Genomic DNA, 27,105 nt, shown 5'->3' with positions numbered 1-27,105 from the left:
AGGTTAGAGATTGAACTAACAGATTCTGCAGAATAGGAGAACAGAGAGAAAATGAAGCAGAATGATGAAATGGGGGTCCCTATGTCCTCCAAAAGTCTAAGCCTATAGCAGCATAACTATAGAGATAGCTCAGGATAACCTGAGCCACCCTAACTATAAGCTTTATCAAAAATGAAAGTTTTAAGCCTAGCCTTAAAAGTAGACAGGGTGTCTGCCTCACGGACTAAAACTGGTAGTTGGTTCCACAGGAGAGGAGCCTGATAACTAAAAGATCTGCCTCCCATTCTACTTTTAGAAAGTCTAGGAACCACTAGTAAACCTGCAGATTGAGAGCGAAGTGCTCTGTTAGGAACATAAGGAACAATCAGATCTCTGATATAAGATGGAGCTTGGCCATTTAAGGCTTTATATGTGAGAAGGAGGATTTTAAATTCTATTCTTGATTTAACAGGAAGCCAATGAAGAGAAGCCAGGATAGGAGAGATATGATCTCTCTTTTTCATTTTCATTAGAACTCTGGCTGCAGCATTTTGGATCAGCTGAAGGCTTTTAACTACAGTTTGTGGACTTCCTGATAGTAAAGAATTACAATAGTCCAGCCTTGAAGTAACAAATGCATGGACTAGTTTCTCAGCATCACCCCTGGACAGGATATTTCTAATTTTTGCAATGTTCCTCAGTTGAAAGAAGGAAATTCTAGAAACCTCTTTGATATGGGATTTAAATGACAGGTCCTGATCAAAAATAACACCAAGATTTTTTACTTTATTATCTGAAATCAGTTTAATCCCATCCAAATGAAGTGACTGGCTAATCAGTTTCTTTTTCAGAGACTCTGGTCCAAAGACTATAACTTCTGTTTTGTCTGCATTCAGAAGCAGAAAGTTAAGAGTCATCCAGGTTTTTATGTCTTCAAGACATGCCTGTAATCTATGTAATGGGTTAGCTTCATCTGGATTTATAGACAGATATAGCTGGGTATCATCAGCATAACAGTGGAAATTAATCCCATGCTGTCTAATAATTCTACCAATTGGGAGCATGTATAAAGTAAAGAGAATTGGTCCTAGCACTGATCCCTGTGGTACTCCACAGGTAACCTTTGAGCGTGTTGAAGATCTATCATTAACATGAACAAACTGAATTCGATCAGATAGATAAGATTTAAACCAGTCTAGTGCTGTTCCTTTAATTCCAACAAAATATTCAAGTCTTTCTAAAAGAATATTATGGTCAACTGTATCAAATGCAGCACTAAGATCCAACAGGACGAGCACAGATACAAGTCCATTATCTGAGGCCATGAGAATATCATTAGTGACTTTCACCAGAGCTGTTTCAGTGCTATGATGAGCTCTAAAGCCAGACTGAAACTCTTCAAAAAGTTCATTATGGTGGAAGTGATCGCAAACTTGTTTGGCAACTACTTTCTCAAGAATTTTGGATAAGAAAGGAAGATTGGATATAGGTCTATAATTGACCAAGTCATCTGGGTCAAGAGACGGTTTCTTAAGCAGAGGTTTAATTACAGCAATCTTAAAAGCTTTAGGTACATATCCCTGTAACAGAGATAGATTAATCACATCTAAAATGGAGGAGGAGATCAAAGGGAATACCTCCTTAAATAACCTGGTTGGAACTGGATCTAACATACAAGTTGAAGGCTTAGATGAAGACAATAATTTTGCTAATTCAGAGAGTTCAACTGGATCAAAGCAGTCTAAACCCGGTTCAGATTCCATGACTACCTCAGGTACAATCGCGGATCGAGGAGTGCTTATGATCTTTTTTTTAATAAGATCAATCTTATTTATAAAGAATCCCATAAAATCATTGCTGCTAAGAGCAGGTGGAATGGACGGTTCAACAGAGCTATGGCTCTGGGTGAGTTTGGCAACTGTATTAAAAAGAAATCTAGGATTATTCTTATTCTCCTCTATTAATGAGGAGAAGTATGCTGCTCTTGCTTTACAAAGGGTCCTCTTATACAGCAGTAAACCATTTTTCCAGACTAGGAAGGACTCTCGCAGGCCTGTGGAGCGATATTTTCTCTCCAGTTTCCTAGCATTTTGCTTCAAAGTACGCAGCTCTGCATTAAACCAAGGAGCAAGCTTTCTATTTTTAACGGTTTTCATTTTCAAAGGAGCTGCGTTGTCTAAGGCAATACGCAGAGAACTAGCAACCCCATCAACAAAATCATCAACCTGTGAAGGGGAATAAGCTAAGCTTTTGCACTCTGCAGCACTGCTCAGTGACACAGAGCAGAGAGAAAGTGAAGCAGATTCTTTAAAATTTATAACTGCACTATCTGATAAAGATCTACTAAAATTGAACCTTCTTTTGGGGGAGGAGAACTCTGTTAAAGTAATCCTGAAGGTTATTAGAAAGTGGTCAGAGAGGACAGGGTTGTGAGGAAATACTGTTATTTCTTCACATTCTATGCCGTATGTCAGCACAAGATCCAAAGTATGAAGATGAGAATGCGTGGGACTATTCACATTTTGAACAAAGCCAATAGTGTCTAAGATAGCATTAAAGGCTGCTCTTAAGCTATCGCCTTCAATGTCAGCATGGATGTTAAAATCTCCCACTATGATGACCCTGTCAGTATTTAATACCAAATCAGAAAGGAACTCTGAAAACTCATCTAAAAATTCAGAGTAAGGACCTGGTGGACGATACAAAGTTACAAAAAGAAGAGGTTTTCTTGCCTTGAAATTTGGATCAGGGAAATTAAGGGTTAAATGTTCAAAAGAGTTGTAGGTATTAATTGTTTTGGGAGTAATCAGTAAGTCAGACTGGAAGATTGTTGCTACTCCTCCTCCTCGCCCAGAACTTCTGGGGATGTGAAAATTTAAATAGCTTGAAGGAGTTGCCTCATTTATGCTCACATAATCCTCTTGCTGCAGCCAGGTTTCTGTAAGGCAAAACAAGTCAATGTGATTATCACAAATCAAGTCATTAACTAGTAGACTTTTAGAGGAAAGCGATCTTATGTTAAACAGACCGCATTTAATTGTTTTAACTTTTTCCCCAATTGGAGTTATTTTGATTTTAATTAGATTATCATGATTTACTCCTTTGGGAATCTTTGCTAATTTATTAGATTTTGGTCGTGGGCAAGACACTGTCTGGATGGAGTAAAGAGTGGGTAACAGTAGAGAAGCTGCAGAGATGTGTGTTAAACTACAACTCTGCTTCCTGGTCTGCACCCTGGGTGGTCAGGGTTTTGGAGGACTAATAAATGTGGCCAGATTCCTAGAAAGAAGAGCTGCACCATCCAAAGTGGGATGGATGCCGTCTCTCCGAATCAGACCAGGCTTTCCCCAAAAGGATTGCCAATTATTAATGGATCAACAGGAGTCTGAGGACAGGTCAGGCAAAAAAACAAATCAGAACAGGAACAGGCTGGCTCAGAGGTCCAAAGGCAGAATGGGTCAGGATCAGGCAATCAGAACACAAATGAGTACGCTAGAGAAGTCTCGCCAAAGACTCAAATAATCTGGCACTGATGACTGGGAGCAAGCAGGTTAAATAGAGACTGAAGCAGGTGACACAGGTGATGATAAACAAAGGTGATGGGAAACTGGGCGGAGCTAGACAGGTGAATGGAATGAACAATCAAGCCAGTGATCAGCGCCAAGATCATGACAACTTAATTTATTAATCAACTCCCCATCTCTCACAGAGTCTGATCTTATTCCATCGGCTCACCTCACTGGTTTCTCTTTAGCTCCAGGGAATGAGATGACCATGAGGGAAAGTCAATCTTGTTGCCATCCAATTTTGATCATCCTACTGGATATTATTCAAGTTCAGTTGCCATTAATAATCCCCTCTGTAATCTTGTTATGCAGGCTTTCATACCACTCAACATGAAAAAAGACCTTGAACAGTTTTCACATAGAGATCATGGAAAGAAAATCAGTTAAAGATCTTCAGTTTCTGCTCAAAGCTCTGCAAGAAATATCTGAATAATAAATATCATTATATTCCAATAAAACTAGAGCTGCTTTTCTTTGGAACTCGTCTTTTTTCACATTAAACTTTGAGGTGTTTGTTGCCGAAAAGCTCAACTTTACTCTCGTATTAGTAGGACACTCTCAGGAGAGTTTATAAAACTAAATGTTTATAGTTATGATGGAAAAAGGAAGAAGCCTTTTGTTGCAGACCTAATTAAGTTAGAAAGTGGTTCTAAGACGCTGCTCTTAGCGGCAGTTCTCCTTCAACCAGGCTTTTTTTTTTACCTTCCTTAATGTTTTCTCTGTGGTGTGAAGTTAAATGGAGTCCTTGCCCAGCTTTGTTTGCAATCGTTCCAGTTTGGCGTGTTTCACTCTGTGGTTTTGTGGTAATTTCTTTACTTCTAAAAACCGACCTTCATCTGCCTCACATTAACACATGCTTATTATATCTATATCTATATATATATATATATATATATATATATATATATATATATATATATATATATATTAGTGCTGTCAAAATTATCACGTTATTATCGCGTTAACGCGAGGCCATTTTAATGGCGAAATTTTTTTTAACATGAGATTAACGCTATGTGGTTTTATGGTACAATTTTTCAAGTACATTCCCCTGCAGCCTGCGGGAAGGCGGGGCTATTTTCCCCCAGTCTATGCATTTTCCATAGGCTTCGAGAGCGGAGCTCCTCAAGGAAAAAAGACGCTCATACACTGGGTGGCGCTAGTGCCTTTTCTTTAAGCCCCACCACCAACAAACAAGTTGAGTGTCTGGTGACTAGTAGCAACCTGAAATACGCTGAGAAAACAGATTACTGAGGTGAAATGGAATCTGCTACGGCACTCTTGCTGTCTGTGTACGCCACAGGTCAGTATCGCGTGTGTGTGAGTGGGTGTGTGTGTGTGTGTGTGTTTGTGGGTGGGTGGGTGTGTGTGTGTTCTCATTTTTGTTAAGAGGCTGAAAAGTAACTTTCTAGAGCATCGACTACCTCCATCTAGTGATGTCGGTCTATTGATTTTGATGTATTGATTGAAAATTGTTCATTATTATCTTGGTTAATTAACATCTAATGTTAACTGTACTACATTTTATAGCAGTAGGGTAAAATGCTTGTCTTTGTTCAAAAGACTGTATTAACTGTAAAGACTGTCTTTTACATCAGCCTGTTTTCAGGGCCTTTTTTTTGGCTACATATTTGTTATTTTTTGCTACATGCCTCCCCATCTTCTTGCCATATGTTTCTATGGCATAAATCAGTGTCTGTGACCTGTTTTCATTTTAAAAAAAGAACATTGGCACAAACCTAGCCTGTATGTATTTTTTGTATGTCATCGAGAGTATTTAAAGCTACAGTGTGTAATTTTCAGCGACATCTAGCGGTCAGACTACAGACCGCAGCAACATGAACATCTCCCCCCCACCGCTTCTCCCCCCCAACAGTACGGCGAGCGTTACGGGACAAAATTTCTTCTACGACGTCCACATCACCTACCCTCTCAAGTGATGAGGTTTGTTTACATAGATAATTTTACAGATAGTATTTCATTAGTCTGTGTAGGGTATAGATTTCATGTAGACTTAAGATAATAAATATACCCGTTATTTTTTCTACATCGTTGTGACGTCTTGGTGAGCTGCTTTGCATGGTGATATAAACAGACGAAGTAATTGTAGTCATTAGTTTAACAGCGAGATTGTGTTCGCTGGAAGAATATATATCCCCCGTTTACAGAGTCCAAGTCATTTTGGTGGCACGGGGGTTACAACGCGAGGGAGAGGACGAGGGCGAAGGCAGGGAGGCCGTGCAGCTAGGGCCAGGCGAGAGAGGGGAGCCAGCGGGGTGAGAGCAGAGGAGGAAAGGCTTGAAGATCTCCAAAGGAGCCGGAGAGAAGTAACCGAGGTATATATCCAGAAAATTATTTTACAGAAAATTACTGAATCATTACCTGTGAAACGTCAGGGACGTTGCTGAATAAGTATACTGGAGAGTAACAGCATCATCACGCAGCATGTTATTGTTTTAGACAGGTCTGAGCATCCTGTACTCCAAAAACTGCAGTGATATTAGACAATTGTGTGTGTAGGATTAATTACCTGTCCAAGAGAAAACTGGCAACTTGAGCGTCACTTTGAAAACCTTTTTCCTCCATCAGTGACTTCCATCGTGTAAATGCCGTGCCAATGTTGATCCGTGTTTTTTGCCGTTTCTTGTCACGCTTGCGTTTATTCTCGTCGTGTTTCCGCTTCTTAGATGACGGGGGTTCGGTGTCCGCCGCTTTTCGTTGTGATACAGAGTAGGCATGATCCTCCATTCGTCTGATGTTTGGCCACACAGTGCCAAACAGTTTGCAAAGTCACTCACGCCTGCCGCCTTGTTCACCTTTCTTGTTACTGAGGCGCAGTATACCTGCTTCTTCTTCTTTGGTTTCAGGCAGACTAAACGCTTCTCAGGCATAATACTGCCATCTACTGTTCAGTACCGTCTCAGTTAATCTCTCTCAACTTGCCGTAGTTATTTTTGAGCGTCATGGGAGATCTCGCAATCGCTAGTTTGTTGCCTCTGCGCTTGCCGTAGCGCAAAGATGTCAGCCTCCATGGCTGCGAGACCCGCTCCTATGTAATTATAAATAACGAATTCTAAGGCAACGCAAATATTATGGTTAAAAGGCTGAGCTCATAGGTGATGATAAATAACATAGTTATGTATAATATATTAAATTTCTGACTTTATATGCCTGTAATTATTACACACTGTAGCTTTAAATGATTTTCAATCAGAAAAAAAATGTGTGATTAAAATGCGATTAATCGCGAGTTAACTTAGGCATTGATGCGATTAATCGCGATTAAAAAAATTAATCGATTGACAGCACTAATTAATATATATATATATATATATATATATATATATATATATATACACTATATTGCCAAAAGTATTTGCTCACCTGCCTTGACTCACATATGAGCTTAAGTGACATCCCGTTCCTAATCCATAGGGTTCAATATGACGTCGGTCCACCCTTTGCAGCTAGAACAGCTTCAACTCTTCTGGGAAGGCTGTCCACAAGGTTTAGGAGTGTGTTTATGGGAATTTTTGACCATTCTTCCAGAAGCGCATTTGTGAGGTCGCACACTGATGTTGGACGAGAAGGCCTGGCTCTCAGTCTCCGCTCTAATTCATCCCAAAGGTGTTCTATCGGGTTGAGGTCAGGACTCTGTGCAGGCCAGTCAAGTTCATCCACACCAGACTCTGTCATCCATGTCTTTATGGACCTTGCTTTGTGCACTGGTGCACAGTCATGTTGGAAGAGGAAGGGGCCAGCTCCAAACTGTTCCCACAAAGTTGGGAGCATGGAATTGTCCAAAATGTCTTGGTATGCTGAAGCATTCAGAGTTCCTTTCACTGGAACTAAGGGGCCAAGCCCAGCTCCTGAAAAACAACCCCACACCATAATCCCCCCTCCACCAAACTTTACACTTGGCACAATGCAGTCAGACAAGTACCGTTCTCCTGGCAACCGCCAAACCCAGACCCGTCCATCAGATTGCCAGATGGAGAAGCGCGATTCGTCACTCCAGAGAACGCGTCTCCACTGCTCTAGAGTCCAGTGGCGGCGTGCTTTACACCACCGCATCCGACGCTTTGCATTGCACTTGGTGATGTATGGCTTGGATGCAGCTGCTCGACCATGGAAACCCATTCCATGAAGCTCTCTGCGCACTGTTCTTGAGCTAATCTGAAGGCCACATGAAGTTTGGAGGTCTGTAGTGATTGACTCTGCAGAAAGTTGGCGACCTCTTCGCACTATGCGCGTCAGCATCCGCTGACCCCGCTCCGTCAGTTTACGTGGCCTACCACTTCGTGGCTGAGTTGCTGTCGTTCCCAAACACTTCCATTTTCTTATAATACAGCTGACAGTTGACTGTGGAATATTTAGGAGCGAGGAAATTTCACGACTGGATTTGTTGCACAGGTGGCATCCTATCACAGTTCCACGCTGGAATTCACTGAGCTCCTGAGAGCGACCCATTCTTTCACAAATGTTTGTAAAAACAGTCTGCATGCCTAGGTGCTTGAATTTATACACCTGTGGCCATGGAAGTGATTGGAACACCTGATTCCAATAATTTGGATGGGTGAGCAAATACTTTTGGCAATATAGTGTATATATATATATAGAGAGAGAGAGAGAGAGAGAGAGTTTCTTTTTTCCCTCACTGTGAATGAATGCCCTAAAACACTATGAACTTTTTAAATTTTTTAAGCGTTACTTTAATGCCAGAACACACTGATTTTGCATCCGATCTGACAGAAAACCGTTTTGGACGAGGTTGTGGCATTTAGAGCTCAATGAAAGTCAATGGGGATCATCGCACCCGACATGATTTCCTGCAAGAGGGGTTGTGTTGCGAATGAGAAAGCCCCCAGGTCTATTTTAGTTGGACTACGCAACAATCCAGTGGCAATTTTATAGGTCTGACGGGAAGAGAGACACAGTTACAAAGTAAAACACATCCACTTTGGAGGAAAATATGAAATAAAATCTGTTAATCGCACTGAGTCGCACCGAGCATATATAGCAAGCGGGACAGACTGGTGCAAAAACAAAGAATGAAACATTAAAAAAGAATACCCATTGTAGGAGATAAGGAAGACAGAAAACAGATAAAGTAAAGTAGTGATCCCCTTTTAGCCTAACAAAAAACCACCGGTGTGTTCAGGCCTTTAAGGCCTTTAAGACCATTTGTATGTGTTTACCCAAGACATCAAGCTTGAGTGTGTTTGTCTGATCTGACTAAGCCTCACAGGTTCTTGAAGTGTGTCCCGTTTTCGTCACCAGGGTTGCCCATCCATGAACTATCAACCTGGAGATTCGCTTGACATTTTCTGCCCAAACAGGGCTGAAGAGGTGGACCAACTGCTGCACAGACTGGGCCTCCAGTCCCAACAGAACCACCGCGTTCAGATTACTCTAAGGGAGGATACAAAGAAGAAAGGCAAGATCAAAACTGTGTTTTTTTTTTTCTGGTTTAAAGATCAATACCTGAATGTTGACAAGATAAACCAAACTACATGTTTTTTGTGTTTGCTTTTCATAAAGTTTTCTCTTCATTGAAATGATGTATTCCCTTCTTATAGGTGCTCAGGTTCCATCACACATCCCTCAGAGCATTTCTCTGCTGTTGCTGCTCACTTGGTGCCTTGAGATCAGGAGCGTTCCTAAGAAGGTACTGTAGTCTCCAAGGTTGATCTGCATTTTGGCTCAGTTTAATTTGAGCATGCATGCGTTCACAGGTCTTTTCACTAATTTTACTGAGGTTAAGGATAAAGAATCAATTAACGAATAATGATTTAAAAAATGGGTATGAGTAGTTTGGTGTTGATTTTTATGAAAAAGTGAGTATGAAAGCTTTGTCTAATGTTTAACCAACAAATCTAAACAAGTCAAAAGAAATAGTTTGATTCCCCGCAATGAGAGAGAAAGGATAGCCTCATGTATGAAGAGCAGCCAGGTTAAAAGAGACAACATTGAGTTTAGGTGGTCCCTGTCAGCAGCTGAATCTAAATCCCTGAGGGCCAGAAGTCACATAATAAAGGCAGAGTAGGACAGGAGACGTCTTGCAGGAAATATTTATGTTTTCATCCAGTTAGTTTCTTTTTTACGTGTTGTTTTTAACTTTATAACTACAGATCGAACGAATTTAGATTCTTTAAAGATCAGGGCTTAGTGTACGGGCAGTTAATGTAATGTCATGTAGATCCTGCTTTCTTGTTCCTGACAAAAAATACAGGTGTTCAAGATTTGATTAGCTAACTGAAGGCTGAGTTCAGAGAGTCTGGGGCTTAAGTTAAAATATTCATCAAACTTTTAAGGACAGAGGATGTCTTCTGCATGAGTTCCACCCTTTTTTGTTGCAGGACTTAGGAGAGGACTGTCTCTGATATTGATCCACAAACACCTTCATGTAGTCAGGGTTCGTTTTTTTTTAAATAGATTGAATACTTTTTACTTTCATTAATGTATTTTTTTCACTGTTTGATTTTTTTTTTCATCTCTTGGGAAATTAGCAGTTTATTATTTATATGTTTATGTGTAGAAAAAAACAGCTATATTAACATGATCAACTGGAGGAATATATCAAAGGTTAAGGCCCAAAAATGTAACCAAATCTACAGTCAATGCAAAAACCGACAGGAGCAAAATGACTAAAGTGCGACAAACACAACTGATGAGAACCCATGTTTATCTTCCCTGTGAGGAATTTACCGTTAAAAACTCTAAGCTTATTTTTGTGCGTTGGATTGTGCTGCTCAGGTAACGAAAGACTTATTGTTTACCAGAAGATATATTCAGTTCTGTAGCTCAAGAATCACATAGCAACAAAAAAATGTGTGAATGGAACTGGTTGCTGCGATGGTAATATGCATTTCAGCTTCATTTTCCATTCTGTGTGATTTATTTAGAAGAAAAAAATCTGTTAAAATTAACATTTTCCTGGATTTCCACAAAGATAATGACTCTAAACCCTATGAGCATTTTTTTCATGTGGTTCTCTTTATATAAATGTTTTTTTCATATTATATGATATTGTAATTTGACCAGTTGCTGAGTAAAGTTGGATTATTACACCCAAATGTGTTTTTTCTCTCCATTATGATCCTTAAAGTCTTCAAAGCCTCCAATTTTAACATTTTTTTTATGATTTAACTGGTATTTAAATTCAAACTTCAGCTTTCCGTTTGCAAGTGGAACTCAGTACCTGATTGCAGTAATAGGCTCTGATGAATTTGGGCATTAAAAGCTTGCCTCTGGCTCGAATGGCCTGCAAAATTATCTTTTAAGTTTAATGACATTTTATATTGGCTGGATTAGCACCTCGGTTATTAAACTGTCTTTCATAACTATGCCAGAATTAAGCTGGTAGTCTTTTTTTTTTTTTTGTGGGGTATATAATGCCAGTCTTTTGTATCATTAAATAGAGCTTCATTTTCTCCTGTGGATTCAGCCTTCACTAAGGATAAAGTGTTACAGTAATGGCTACCATGGCTGATGGAGCAGCGGAGCAGCCTTGGGTAAAATCACATCTGTTTTGTGTCTTTCTGAAGGCTTTTCTGCGTGCCTTAGTGGAGCATACATCAGACACAACCCAGAAGAGGAGACTGCAGGAGCTCTGCAGTAAGCAAGGGGCTGCAGACTACAACCTCTTTGTACGAGATCCAAGCCTGAGCGTCCTGGAGCTCCTAGCAGCCTTCCCGTCCTGCTCGCCTCCTCTCAGCCTCCTCATAGGTCAGACATGGTGCTGGTTTCTCATGTATTTCCATATGCATTTAAATTTGTGTTCACATCATAGGAATACATTCTCTGGTAGTTTATGCTTGCAAAAAACCCCCCACAAAATGATACAAAAAAAGAACAAGATACCAAAGATGGAATTATTCTTAGGATTTTTTGTATTAAAGCCGGGGGGGTATTACAATACAGGCTCAGATATAAACATAAAACTACACCTAATGTTTGAGTTAATCTTTCTCAGCAAATTAGTTTCTGTTTTTAGTAGGAATGTAAACAAATAATCGACTTATGATTAAATGATAAGATGTACATTCGTTGCATCTGATTAATTGATAATGTTAGCTTAAAAGAATTTCCTTTCAAGTTCTGTCATGTTACTACAGTCAGGTAGAGGGTGTCACTGTTCATTCTTAAGCAGAGCCTCCATTTTATTTGCAAGAGAAGTAATGCCAGAGCGGAAGCATAAATCAATCCAGCATTAAGTCTGGGATTATTTACAGTTTAATGGTAACAGGGATGCAGAATTAAATTTATGTTATTTTGTGTGTAAATATAAGGACGAAATAAACTGCGGAAGTCATCACCTTAATAGCTGCCATTTAGCCATGCTGCATGGTGGGGCAGCGTAACGTGTCTGGGAAGCTGAGGATGTGATAACAAACAAAACATTCATAACATGATAGAATAAGACTTTCTGGCAATAATCATGGTGGAAAGAGGAGGCTTTAGAAAGTTAATGCACCTCATAGAACCATGTTTCAACATTCCTCTGAGAGTAACTAGAGCCCCCCATTCAAAGCACTGCTAACAGCACACACTCTCTTTCTGCATTGAATGCCAGAAGACACTAAACACAGAAGGCTAAATCGCAGTTAGCGTCTACTTTATTGAAACAAAGTGGAAAATAGTCATACCAGTCTTTTAATGAGGGGTTTTCATTTCAATACACTGGATATCATTAATTGTTTTACATATTTCATTCATCCGTTTTTAGTAGTCCAATAGGTTCCTGTTCTGTTCTATCTAATACATATGTTTAATAGTCAGTATTTAATTAACGCACAATACATTTTTACGATCTGATGTACTACATAAAATATTTAGGTCCTTATGTTAAAGAAAGATCCTCTTCCTACAAGAGAAAATGTGTGCTTATTAATCGATAAGATCATTCAACTTTAGATGAATTAACCAATCGATAACTTTCATTTCCAGTTTTTTCGGTATTGTGCGCTTAGGGAAATGTTTCTGATTGTTTGCAGCTTAGGATCTGGCTTTTACAGCTTAGTGGATTTTTTTGACAGTTCAACCCATTCAAAAGTCTATTTTGCTGTTGTTTGGATCATTGCCCTGGAGAAACTCCACATCCCTCCATGTTCCACCAATTATTTCAAAGTTCTAAAGTTATAACTATCAGATTTAGCTAGTCACCAATTTCTATTGCTTTGTTTTCTTTGTGAACCAGTTCCTGAAATGCACCACTATCACAGGCTGAAAAGTGACCTCTCCGTACACACTTATTGTTACTGAGGACAAATAACAAATTCTTTTGCTAATCTAACCACGAAATGGATCCTAATTCCTCAAAATCCACTGAAGTGGTCTGCTATAATAGTTTTGCATTGTAATTGTGAAATTAAAAAACAAGATTAAAAACTATTTGAATTTGACATTTTGCCTAACAGGGTACGGAAAGACAAGCCCTTCCGGTCACATTTTCTTTTCCTGTACTTGTTTACCTTATACGTTCTGTCATATAATCCATAGCAGTGAGCTTTGTATCGATCCAAGCAACCACAGCACAAGCAAATACCATGGATAATATTTTTCATTTTGCTCTCTATAATATATGTAAATGAATATTTGATGAACAGAAGGCCTCCATATATTACACTATTAAATTTTCATCAGGTTTATTATATTTAATCAGGTCTTTCTGTTCAGGTTAAGAAAGCCATGAATGTTAGTCTTTTTTTCTGCCATAGTTCATTTTATCCACTAGGGGTCACTGTAACCCAATCAAAGAAGCTTTCTGAGTGCAGTCAGAAAGTATGAAGTGTTTATTGTCAAAGCTTTTTATCACAGTGGTCACATATTGTAATTTGGGGGACTACTTATTTTTTTCCCCCTTTATATGTCCTTCAGGCCCAATAAAGTTTAGTCAATAATTTCTAAGTATATTTCAAGGTTTACTATTTATCTACCTCGGTGATAATCATTTTATCCTGTCTTGTTTTTCATGGAGCCAGCTGTTGGTTTAACGCTAACATTTTCCTTCAGCTCGGTAAAATAGCTGGCTGGTCATCCCGTGCAGATCCTGATGAGCTTTGACTGGAACTTACCAGACAGTTAATTTAAGTTAGCTTCAGCTTCACATAAACAAGTTGTCGTCCTCCAAATCAGCTGCGTCAAAGCTTTGGACCTACTCTCAATGTCAGATATTTCAGGCCAATTTTGCCAAACCCAGCACCTTTTTATTTTTTTTATTTTTACTCCCTTCCAGTGCTGAACTGATGCAGAAACTGTCTATCCGGACATCTCGCCCATGTGAGAAATGTGGCGTTCTAGCCCCCGCAGGGTAACAGCTGTTAACGCCGGTTTTGCGGATGTGCCTTGGAGCTTTGGAAGGACAAAAAAAAAAAAAAAAGCTAAATATCTGTCCGGAGCAAAGGGTAATGGTCAAATCTGGCTCGGAGTGTCACCGGCAAAACGCACCTCTGCAGTTTTTCCGCTTCTCCTGCTTCATTACCTCCATCGAAGGGCAGGTGTTTGCTGATGTTGTTCACTGACTGTAAATATCGGGGGGGATGTATTTAACCCCAGAAGACTATATCATGTTTCATGTTGAATGTAGACATAAACCTAGGGTATAATTTGAGCTAGTCTTCTACCACTTAGAGCTTTCGTTCTCTTGTTATATGATCCATTGTTTGGAGAGTGTTAGATATAATCCTTAGGGTCCTGATTGTTCTTTAGTTGAAATAACGCTGTTTTAATGCAATTTCTTTTAAGGGTGAAATGCAAATCAGGCCTAATTAAAGGCCTATGTAATAAGATATCCTCTTCTACATTTTTTCTATTATTTCATACTTAATTTTTTTAGATAATCAAACACATTTTATAATCAGGCCGAAGTAAAATTTGATTTCAAAAAAATTATTGTGATTATTCAGTGATAAAGCCGTGCAAACCAACCTGTAACCATCATGCAACTATTACCCTTCTTAATTTCTAAATTCATGAGGATCAACCAAGTTATTTTTGTTCAAAGAAGTCATGCCTATTTATTTACTGTCAGGTAGATTCAAGAAATAACTCGTATAGAACCTAAAACATAAAAAAAGACAACCTACATCTTACTTCTCAGACTAAAAAGATTAAAGAATAGATGACAAATAAAACCTTAAAATAGCTTTTATATTAGCAAAGCCTCTATTATTGCAGAAAAAGCTACTCTACCATTTCCAAGACTCTAGAGAACCACTAGGAGAACCATTATACACAAACAGAGAAAATATCAGCTTGACTCCAAGCTGAATTCTCTGGGTATTTGTGAGTTTGCAAAGTCGAAAGAAGAAGTGTAGAACTAAACCTGATTTCTAAACATAATCAGGCTTGCCAAATTTGAGAAAACATGGAACAATGGGAAACCTTACCATGAGTGACCAGCTGACCACAATCACTCCAAGAGTGTATCTACGGTCAAAAAGGGGTCATAAAGTTACTCCAGGAGGTCATTAAGGAACCCAGAAACTAAAGCCCCCTGGATAGCATTGCTGTTTGTTTAAGGTCAGAGTTCATGAATGAACAATAAGAAACCAAATGTTTTTAAATGCAAATACAACATCTATAGGAGGGTTTCAAAGGGAAGTAAGACCTGTTTATATTTGACTAAAAACATCTCAATGACCTCAAGGCTGGAGAAAATATTTTATGGACTCTCCAGACTAAGGTGGAACGTTTAGCTTTCACTACATTCTGCAGCAGACAATAGTGTGCTGGTCTGAGGCTGCCTGAGCCAGAAGCTGGATGACCTAGCAATTCATTTCAGTTTATTTATATAGTGCCAATTCACAGTACATCATCTCAAGGCACTTTACAGAGACCTTTCAACCAGATCATACAGTCAGATTGATTAAAAGTTTTCTATCTAAGGAAAAAAGCTGTTGATTGAATCGACTTATGGACTCTACAGCAATCCCTCACACCAAGCATGCTTGTTGCGACAGTGGAGAGTAAAACTATCTTTTAAAAGAAAGAAACCTCCAGCAGAACCAGGCTCAGTGTGAGCGGCCATCTGTCGAGGCCATCTGGGGTTCAAGGAGACGGAAGCAGACATGCAGAAAGAAGCAGAATGGGTCGACCTTCAGCAGGCTGTTTCTGCTCAGAAACCCACAAATTAAACCTGATTAAAAAAGTTCTGAAATGAAGATTGGGTCAGAATTTCTACACAGTGATGGAAAAGGATTATTGGATTGATTGCAGACCTTTAATCACAGTTGTTGTAGCTTTTGTCTCTTGATCAATAAATATATTTTATTTTAATTGAATTAAGGGATAATCTTGACTAGATTTACTATTAAAGTGTGACAAAAGTGCAAAACCCATAAGACATAATAAAATGCCATTGTCATTTTTCCTTTGTATGTTTTTTTTTGTTTTATGGAAACCATGAGCTTAGAGATGGGGAGGTTTTCAAATTTTTTTAACTCCCTAATTTCACTTGCAGCCAAAAAAATTATTTATAATTTCCTAAAAGTTTATACTTTTACTATAAACCTCATTGCTGACTAATTTTTTAATCCATAAAAAAGGTACTTTTGCATAAGAATTGCATCACAGACACGCTTTAGTTAAAGAATAGATTACTTTGCTGTGCACTGTGATCGATGATCCGCCTAAGAAATTATCATTTCAGAAACATAGCTGCGTATTATTGGACAAAATCTCTTGGATGAAATCCTTCCCCCCCCCCCCCCCCCCCCCCCCAGTTTTCTATCAAATGGATAATTTGAAATATGCCCTGGAGCTGCTTATTTAAAATTTTTTTTCTACATAGATGTTTTTGGAATGGAAGAGCTGTATCATCATGTTGCAGCAAAGCAAAAATGATGGATGGATTTTGTTCTGCTTCACATACGTCCTGTCACCCAGTGACAGGAAGGCAGCCAGTGGAGCGCTGCGCAGGTGGAAGGGATTGTCTTAAGGTACATGATGTACCTTCTGATGAAGAGATGCAGGCTTCCACTGATGGAAAGGATAGGGTGAGAAATGTTGTCCAAAAACATCAGGATTTGTCAGCACACTCACAGTGCCTTGCAAAATTATTCATTACCTTTGAAACCTTTATGAAGTGGAAAGAGGAGGACATCTTGTTTTCATTTTTTTGTAGATAAAGTATAGTGTGCATTTCTATTCAGCCACATTTACTCTGATAACAGTAAATAACAAAATATCAATAACAGTTAATCATTATTCTTATAATCAGACTTTCTATGATTTAGATGAGAGTATTTTAATGTGTTAGGAAGGTTCAGTTTCACAGGTGCTCTCCTGAAGGGTAACAGCAGAAGGCTGCAAGAGAAACTCCTCAAAATTGTGCAGCTATAATTGTACCAAAATTTCTTAAGGTAAAGACTGCACCCCAAGCATTTTTTTTTATTTTGTTATTAAAAGTTACATTTTTCCCTCCAGTTCACAATTACACAGTACTCTCACATTAAACCCTCCTCAAATACATTCAAGTTTTGGGGTATAAAACAAGATTGGAACATTTCTATAACTTATAAGCCTACTTTCACTGCACTCTGTTATTTATGTTGTAAAAATGTCATCGGATTTTTAAAAATCCATCGTGCTTTGGCTTATCCCTAATTATTTCGGAACATTTTATAGAAAACTGATTCCCTTAGATTTGCTTCAGCGGTAAAAAAACCACATTGATTACAGAAGAAGAAGCAAGACCAGCAACTTTTTGTAGATAAGCGGTAGCTTCTCTGTGCATTTAGACTTTTTCTTTTTGTTCCAGAACAAAAAGCTCCGATCACCGTAGTGTCTTATCCACCCTGCATAGATTTTTAAAAGAGATCAGTATCTGTCCAGGATGATTTAGTTGGCTTTTTAATCCAGTGAAATCTATTGCTTTCATATCTGTCTCTGCAGGAACTTTACCAACTTTGCTGACAGTTTCAGCTGAAATGTTAAAATCTCAAACCTCCTCCTACTTTGACATATCCATGTTCCTTCCTTTTCATGAACTCAAATGTCATCAGTCTTCTAATCTTAAGCACATGTGTTCTGATTGTTAGCATAGACATACTGAGAGCTTTCACTTCTATTTTGCTTCTTAAATCTTGTTTTTTTACACAACAGATATTTAGTCAAAGAGACAAATGGATGTAAACCTGCAGAGCTGCTTCTGGGGCGCTCTTTGAGCCATCTAGATGTCAGACGGATCCAGAAAGAGAGGAGAGAACAGAATCAGTCCAGCTATTATGTCTTTGTGAGCAATTTAGCAGAAAAATGTGTTATTGTAAAACCTCAGCTGGTGCATATGGAGCAAATTTACTTATTCTTTCTTCATCCGTCATGCAGATCCAAATAAAACGTGAGCGCGCGCACAGGCATCGCATCACATAACTCTCAATCCGCCGCCTTCTCCTGTGTCTAATGAGCAGCGCTGGTCACTGAGCTGTTGCTACGGGGTCAGAAATATCTCATACTTTTCCTGATTTCTCCGGCACCTCGTCACGCGCATTACCCTAAAGAGGGCACCTTCATGGCTGGCATGGAAATAAGCTCTGCATATGCAATCTGTTTCCTACTGGCTCCACATCTGGACGTTTGGGATTCCATAACCCTGAGGTTGTAATTTTAATAAATATAGAAGTGTGTCCCAGAAACAAGACTGTAACCTGCGTGGAGGGAGGGGGGGGACTTAGGATAGATTGGTATAGGCAGGATGTCTCAGTGGACCACGGTGACTTTCACATATCTCTTTTTCTCACCTTCCCTCTGCTCTGTCATGGGTGTAACAAGATCTTAGCTCCGACAACAAGATGATTGACATTTTTGCTTGCCTTTCAGAGCTTTTGCCGAAACTGCAGCCCAGGCCTTATTCAGCAGCGAGGTGAGTGGACGACAAAAACAGGTTCTTTGTGTTTTCATGCAGTTTTCTGCTATGACACCTGCTTTTATTATCTGAAACAAAACATTTCCATAAATGTGTGTCTTATTTTGCTTTGATGGACTGGGGGGATTGCTTATTTCTTCTTATTTCCCAAAAAAAAAAAAAATTAGGCGTCCCTGTAGAAGCTGTGGTATTTTATGCAACAGAATTTAAACATTTGGTCCCTTCAACCTTTTTGATTTCGCATATTTATGTGAATTATTAGTGGACAATAAATCCTTATGTTTATCTATTATTATTAGGCTCTTTTACATTAACACTATAATAAAAATACACTGAAATGCAGCCAGATTTACAAAAAAAGGTGTTGTTCCCCCAAAAATAACATCATAAAGGGCATTATTTTGATACAAAGCATTTTGACTATTAGTGCATTTGCGAACCCGAGACTTCAGGACATATATGACAGTTATAAAATGCTTAATATGGATCCTTTAGTATATTTTTTAAAGTTTTTTATGACAAAACAACCCAAAGCACCTCAAAGGTGTCATGAATTGGAGGAAAAAGTATGCGTTGGTTTCAAAATAACAGTTAAAACAATTATTTCCCTTTCCGTACTTTGGCAATTATTTTTAATTTGCGTTCAATTGAAACTGGACTCAACTGTTTGGTTTCTTTGGACTTTGTTTTGGAGTATTATAATACATTTCAGTGAATATTAATGAAAGTCACACATTTTAGAGATTTATTAACAAGAAAAGAACTACAGCTGTGGTTATTTTCTCTCCTTTCATTAGCGAAAGCTATTGTGAAGCTAGCGTATGATTACACAGGAATAGTTTTGCTGCTATATTCATTGCTCGGTTTGGAAAATTAACAAACATTTAAGTCAGTCGGATATCAATTGAGAATCTTTGGAAATAAATGTGTTATTTTTGACATTCTTTAAGAAAGCATATATACGTCTGCTTCAGACTAAAGTTTGTTACAGATTCTCCTTTTCAGATCCTGTATTCCTCTGAGTTTTTTCCCCTTTGTAATCATTGTGATGGAATGAAACTACACAAATGACTGGACTTTAAATATTGCATAGCCTTTAGCTAGTGGTGCTTGGCTTAAATAGGTCGAGCATTCCTTCTTTTTAGCCTCACTTAGCTCCTCATTGATTTGCCTGTCCTTTTAAGCTAGTGCCTATTAGGCCTGCTTTAAAGCTCATGTGGAACAGCAGCATCTAAGGCGATGTCAGAACTTCCCAACTGCTCTCATTATTCCCTCGCTCTAGCTGCGTATTCATGCATGTGTGTTTGTGTGGCCAGGTGGAGAATGGACAGGAGAGAGGGTGGCGATAGTTTATCAGATGCTGTGCAGACATTAGAGACTTGCATTATTGATGCCTTGGTCAATAGAGGTCTCCAGTGGCCCACAGGAACTGGAAAGTGAAGGATGAGAGGAGCACAAGAGTGCTGTAACCAGCAGTGGGGTTGAAAACACATTTACTGTAGCCAGGCAAGCAAAAACCTTCACCGTTATGTGTAGATGTTGTAGGTAAACTATCTGTATTTGAGTAATATATGCATAGAATTAATGAAAAAATATCAAAAAGTCCTGGTGGAAAAAAAAACACCCCCTGTTAAATTCCATATATATATATATATATATATATATATATATATATATATATATATATATATATATATATATATATATATATATATATATATATATATATATATATATATATACTCGTACTCGTCGTCTCCCGCTTTATCCGGAACCGGGTCGCGGGGGCAGCAGACTAAGCAGAGACTCCCAGACTTCCCTCTCCGCAGACACCTCCTCCAGCTCTGTTGGGGGAAGCCCTAGGCGCTCCCAGGCCAGCCGAGAGACATAGTCTCTCCAGCGTGTCCTGGGCCGTCCCCTGGGCCTCCCCCCGGTGGGACATGCCTGGAACACCTCCCGAGGGAGGCGTCTAGGGGGCATCCGAAGAAGATGTCCGAGCCACCTCAACTGACTCCTCTCGATGTGGAGGAGAACCGGCTCTACATTATCTTCTATATATATATATATATATAAGATTAATTAATTTATATATCATTTATTTGTAGTAAAAGAACCTTCAAGTGTTTAAAACCCCAACACCTCTGATTCCGCTTGGCCCTTATTTAACAAATTCCCCAATCCCCAGGTAAACACACTTCCTATAAAACCCTAGGTATGGTATTTTTTTAAGGCTTTGCAGAAACTCATTAAAGTAACCTGTAAATTATGAATAAGGGTTTCAGTTATTTTGATGCTAAGGTTTTGAACTGAGAGTTCAAAGAAATAAGATGGGATAGAAACGATAAGAAAATGCTATTTTTCATTAGAAAGTTAATCACTTTGAGATATTAAGATTTTCTCTTCTTGTAACGTTTTCCTGATTTTAATATTTTGACTATTCATACTGAATTATTCTATATTTACTTTAGCAGTGCTCACTGTGACCTTGACAATAAAAATGTCCAGCAAACGTTGGTCCAAAATCTGTTTCTTGAATCTGCAAAATATTTATCCTCTACATAATATGTCCAGAAGTTTTGTTTTTAAAGATTTTTAAAAGGAGAAAGATATGAAAACGTTGCTTTTAACTCTGTCTGATGAGGCATCCATTATCTATCAGGCGAAGCCCTTTCAATCAATAACTGAATCATTAGAAAAGCAGCTGTTTTGCACTTGATTATAGTCTCTCCTATAGAAGGTCAGCATCATCTAAAGATCTTGACTGAATTTATTTTCTTCACATATATCAGTTATAGTTTACAGTAATAAGTCCTTCCCTGAAATAGTCTCTTTGCATCTTCCTGGGATGTTGTCATCTTAAATCTCTTTGCTTTTTTTCCTGCAAACTTACAAAATGACCATCAACCCTGTTTTTTGGAGAGGTTAAAAGGGACAGTGTGATTTTTTTCAAATAATCATGTATACCTGTTGTGATAAAAAAATAATCTATTAGGATGGATACAATTACTGTTGAATTGGATGATTAATTGTTTTAAATAAATAAGATAAAGAAAAGTAGACTAAAATGGAACAACTTTACAAATGTAATGAATTGAAGCTGAGTTGCTGATTTTCTATTTTGAATTCTGCTGTTATTTTTGGTTTAAACTGTTTGCACAGACGATAAGCCTTGTCTGTTCATATTGTTAATAATGTCTTTTCCTCTCAGTTGTCTGTTAAACTCTTTATTTTCAACATTCGCTGTGTTTCTGTTTGCTCGATGCCTCATGTAAACACCCTCTGGTCCTCCTCTCTCTGTTTCCTCGTCTCGTCCTCTCTGGGCTCTTCTTTGCAGTTCCCTTCTCAGGCATCCAGGAAAGTTTCATTTTGTCTTCAGTGTGGTTGAGTTCCCAGCATGCTCTGGGAGGCCCACAGGCGGACGAGGCTTATGCACTGGCTGGCTTTTTGACATTGTCAATCCCAGCCTGGTTTTCCCTGTGCAGACTGAAGCCTCCAGTAGCCCGGCTCTACCAAAGGTAATTATTTTACTAGAGAAACTCTAGTATTTTGTGTACTTTTGTGGTCTCTGCCTTAGTTCAGTAATTTCTAAGTGTTCACATCAGCTGATTAGGCATTTCGATCCCCTTGAAGTTCAAAGCTTCCTTCCTCTGAAATGCGTCTGCCTTGATTTAAACACTATTTACTGCATGTGTTCTGTTTTGAAACATCCTCAGTGTAACAGGCTGTAACAATCCACTTTGGACCAGTTGCGCCTGTGTAGCTAATTAAAAGGAAGAAATTGCAGACCCAATGGATTCCAGTTAAATCCAGAACATTTTCTCATTAGAGCGTTTTAGAATAACGAGTAGATCAATTATTAGAATTGGTGGGACCGCAGTGGCTCCGCAGCACTGTTTTAATTATGCTCATTATTTTGATTGATTTGTAATTCTTGCTGACCCTTTAGATTCATGTGAGTTTGAGACCCAACTGCTCCTTTCGACCTCCTTCTGACCCATCAGTACCTGTTATTATGATTGGACCTGGAACTGGAGTGGCTCCTTTTATCGGATTCCTTCAACAAAGGTATGAGCAATGGATGGATGAATGTGTGACTGCTGTAATAGCTGTGTGAAAACTGTATTTTGCTTTGCAGCAAGAAGATGCAGCAGAAACCTGTTAAAATTGTTGATGCTCCTTCACTTATATGGTTTAGTATATACCCAGGTTAAATGCTTGAAAACTCTTTTGCCTCAGTGATCATCAGTCATGGATGTCAAGTATTTTTTTTGCCTATCTTATTATTCTTTATTTTTCTATTAATCATCTTTCATAAAATCTTTGTCAAAGATGTTTTTGAGTTGTTAATGAGATGTTTTTGTGTTAACTCTCTCAGAACAAAGACAAAGGGCAACATATTCTCCTTCATGCTGTTTTTTCTGAAATATTGTGCAGGAAGAGTAAATTATCTACTGAGGTAAAATTTAAGGAAGTCAGTTCTGGTTCCTAAAAAATCATGGCTTCTTAGAAAATACATAGTTTAAAAAATATGTACAACTATAGGGTAAAAATATTGGGCTCATTGGGATTTCATCAAATGTTTTCCATTCTTGACCTTTTAGTGATTATCATATTTTTGGTGATGTTACTTCATAGGTAGCAGAAGGTGTAATAGTTTGGTGATGATAGACCATCGATTAATAAAACCAGCAGTTACTGGTTTGGAGGAAAGATTCAGCAGAACCTCCTGAGCTGACTGGTTGAAGCAACTCCTAGTCCCTGCCTACCAAAGCTTAGTTTGATTTGATGATTTTTTTGTCTTCAGTGTGGTAGCTTTCATCACAGCTGTATATCCCTCATTGAACCTTGATACTTTATCGTTATTGGCCGATCCGTTTTGGGTCTGTTTCTGCAGCAGGGATATTTTTAAATGGAGATTTCAGTCGCTTCCTTAGTTTTCTCTGCCTTTTTGCACATCATTTTCTTCATTTATTCAATAACAATTCCCTATAGCACGAGCTAATGTGTGTGTTGATTGATTATTATTATTATTATTTTTTTCAATTTGTAGATTACTTAGGTTTTTGCTTTCATCTCAAGTCAACTTAATCTATACAGAAATATTAGAAACTGATTTGGTTAAAAAAAACTTGCATTCTTTTTCTCCATGTTTTTCTCTGAAAAGAATAAAGAAAATCCACTTAAAAGTTCCCAAAACATTTAATCAATCTTGTTGTTGCTAGGTCACGCACTCTAGATGAATATGCTTTTAAATGTCTCATTAAAAACCCAGAGCGAACTTGACTTTTAGAGACATCATGAGTGTTTTTCTATTTCCAATTTAAGACTGTAGAAACCTGTAATGCTAAGATTTATTGTTTTCTTTCTTGAACCTAATAAAAAGTGAATAAAAAATCAAACCATATCCTTCAGCAAATGTTAAGTATTATTAAAACTTTGACAGTGTATAGAATTTTTTTTTTCCCCCTTTACTAGACCATTTAAATGTTAGTGCTTCTAATTATATTCTTCTTAAATAAACAAATTAGAATTAGAATTTTTAAGCTTTCCTGCCACTGGGAGAGAAAGAACTATTTGAGATCTATTTTGAAAGTGTCCACGTCGATAGCGCTGCATAACGCACCAGTGCCACTGCTGTTTGTTATAAAATGAACTCCTGTTGTGTGTTGGTTAAGATGTTCATGTCAAATCAAAGCAGTGCAAACAGTGACATGATCTCAGTTCTGTTTAAAATTCTTTTTATGAATATTCATGACACCAAAGTGGTGTTAAATGCTCATCATCTTGCATATTTTTAGGTAGCCTGCAGAGACAATTAGTTGTGACGCAGCTCTGTGCTAATAAATGTCTAACATCATGTTCATCAAGTAAAGGGTAGTAAATCTAGCAGCGAGGGCTGTGAGCACGTCGGGGATTATTTCAGATGCTGTCCTCTTCCTAGCAGGAGTAAATCAGTCCCACTCTGATGGGCATGTTTACGACTTCCGTAATAAAGAGCGAGGATTCAAAGCTTCACGTGGGTTATTATTGATTCCAGAATAAAAAGTCCAGAAGGTGCTGGCTGTGTTATTGGTTTAAATCACTGCTTGTAATTGCTGATGAGGTGGTGTGAGGATATCAACTGTCGGCTAAGTAGGATGTAAGAAGGAACTTAAAAGTGCTAAAGGGGACTTTGGCTGAAAGATGAATGGGGGAAATCAGCTTCATTTGGAAATAGAATTTTTTGTGCTTGCAAAAAAGGGTTCATATCCCCTCATTTAATTTATATTTTCTGAAACTGCAATCACAAACTTGGCATTAAGTGTGATGGACATGATGCGCAATCGAAAAGTGAAAGAAAATGTGTTTTCTTTTTTATATAAGAGACAGAGAATGATTCTGCCACTTCCGTGTTTTACTATGTGACAGTTTAAAGCTTTTGGGACTTTGCTTTGGATCCGGTACAGCTGAGATTGAGTTTTTACTCTTCTTGCTAAATGTTTGCTGTAGGGCTGAAAGAATGAATCGGATTAATCCATTATTGAAATAATCTTCAACTAATTTAGTAATCGATTAATCTTTATAGTATAAAGACTATAAAAAACATGTCTTTAGCTGACAGAGCAAACCACTTGGAGTTGGAACCCATTCTACCAAAATTGTGAAAAAATATATAAATATTTTCATTTAAGTAATATATATATATATATATATATTTTTTTTTTTTTACATTTCTGTCTGTAAATATGCTCTATTCAGAACTCTTCTAGTGGAAAAGTTTTAGGTTCCCCTGGTTTAATTTAGTAAAAAAAAAATTGCTATATTGATATATTAATCAATTAGCCAAATGATCATTGGTTGCAGCCAACTCCAAATTGCTTGTTTCAACAGCAGCTCCTCCAGAGTTACTAAGCAGTATGAATACTCTCACTGTAACACTAAATTATGGGCTGTCAGGCAGCTACCGTGTGACTGACAGCGCTCTACCTAAGCTGATTTTCATGCGTTTAACCATGGACGCTGTGACCTGTCAGAAAGCAGACCCGATCTTCTTTAGGCAGGCTGACAAGTCTAAGTCGTGGGTGGCTTTGTGTAAATGAGGTTGCGCCCCAGTCAGCTCCAATTGTCTCTAAAACCCAGCGACGTGTGCTGTGTTGTGGCAGGTCTGCCTCGGTGTGAGATTGCTCATAGAGGTGACGAAGCCGCGGTTTGATGGATTGTCTGTGGCAGGAAAGCTCAGAATGGATGACTGGTCATCTGGGGTGAGGTGGTGCTGGACCCACTGGGATGGAGATGAAATGTAGGCAGCACATGTTTCAGGCCCTACACTTTGTGCAGAGCACTGCTCTTTGGTTTTCTAGTCTTATAATACGGTATAAATACGGTATATATACGATGTGGGGGGTTTATTAAAGCAGGATGTTTCAGGAATCTATTGTTTGCGAAGGGCTTTGTTTCATAATACAATGAACAAACCTTCATCAAATTCTTCCCTGAAACATCAGTTTTTCTTTTCATTAAATTTCTGTATTGATTCTTTTCTATCTTCTTTTCTTTCAAGAAACACGTTACAACAAAAACCCTGCACATCGATTTATCAGCTCCACTATCCTTCTCCTCCTCTGCCGTCTCTTTTTCTCTTCTCCTCCCGGATGGTCCAGGAGGATTATATGAACCTGTCATGGAGCTGCATTGTCTCAGCGTCTGACCCTAGCTTGGCCAGCCGCCTTCACGCTCTGACAGGAGATAACAATTGCTGGTTTGTCTGCAGGACGCCGTATCTGGCCTCGAGGCATGAGGCAGGTTCCCGTTTGGCAACAAAACAACACAGGAACGCTTCGATCTCCCTGCCTCTCCTTTTTTCTGCTCCCACTGTTAATCGATTGCCGTTTTCAAAAGTACTTTGTACGAGTTTAGAACAGTGGTAACAAGTGAGAGGAGAGCGTGGAAAGGTCAGGAGCTCACTCGGTGGTACCAGGAGATTACAGTGAGCCCTCCCCTCCCAGTTGTCTTGCATTGATTGCTTTTGCTTTGTTGTTTTAATGGTAAATATGATTGTTTTCAATATTTCTGCTTCACTCTAAACAACAGCTAAACTTTAAAACAGAAATTAAGCTTTAATCTTCTTAAAGGCCTCATCTTTGGAAAGACAAAGTATCAGATAAGAGTAATACAAGAGTACACCTGCCAGCAGCTCACTTTTACAAATTCAGCTTGACAGTTTATATTTGCAGATATTTATCTACCATTAATCATTCTGTAGAAACGGTGTATTGGTGTAATTAGGGGGTGTAGATTCTCCCAGTTTGATGAAATATTTGGCGGCTTTGTTTGTTTTTGAAATGAATACTGCCATTCCAGATCTTCCCTCATAGAGCTGGAAAAGATAAAGAAAGATATGAAATGACTGATGTTTACCAGGTTTTAACCTCAGCTTCCTTCATACACTCCCCCCCTCTTTCTACTGATCATGTGAATGGGGCTGAAAGGCAGGCGCTTCTGATTTAGACCCCAAATGGAGTGCTCCGTGGATGCCGCCTTTCCCCTTGAGATCGTATTGCAGGCTGTTATAGCGGGGGTATGTGATGTGATGTGATTTGTATTCAGGAAAAGGCGCCGGTGTGGTCTACTCAGAATGGAACCCAGGTTTTTCATATTGGTATTGATCCCTTTAGGGCGGGCGGCGGGAGGAGAGAGAGAGAGAGAGCAAGGAGC

The 27,105-nt window shown here is 38.6% G+C and overlaps 1 protein-coding gene across 3 annotated transcripts in view; it reads left to right on the top strand.

The window, feature by feature from the left end:
- Positions 1-27,105, top strand: part of mtrr (5-methyltetrahydrofolate-homocysteine methyltransferase reductase) — a 56,596-nt gene that overhangs the window by 8,561 nt on the left and 20,930 nt on the right. For all 3 annotated transcript variants that reach the window (XM_038289048.1, XM_038289046.1, XM_038289047.1), the window contains exons 7-12: positions 8,826-8,982; positions 9,125-9,213; positions 11,093-11,273; positions 18,366-18,408; positions 21,746-21,926; positions 22,358-22,476. In XM_038289048.1, coding sequence (XP_038144976.1) covers positions 8,826-8,982; positions 9,125-9,213; positions 11,093-11,273; positions 18,366-18,408; positions 21,746-21,926; positions 22,358-22,476 — 770 coding nt within the window. The remainder of the gene's footprint in view (positions 1-8,825; positions 8,983-9,124; positions 9,214-11,092; positions 11,274-18,365; positions 18,409-21,745; positions 21,927-22,357; positions 22,477-27,105) is intronic.

Source organism: Cyprinodon tularosa, unplaced genomic scaffold, assembly GCF_016077235.1.
Source record: "Cyprinodon tularosa strain WSP-4 unplaced genomic scaffold, ASM1607723v1 ctg262, whole genome shotgun sequence".
Lineage (NCBI taxonomy): Eukaryota > Metazoa > Chordata > Actinopteri > Cyprinodontiformes > Cyprinodontidae > Cyprinodon > Cyprinodon tularosa.
Note: the sequence above shows the minus strand (reverse complement) of the source record. Positions and strands in the feature narration are given on the sequence as shown.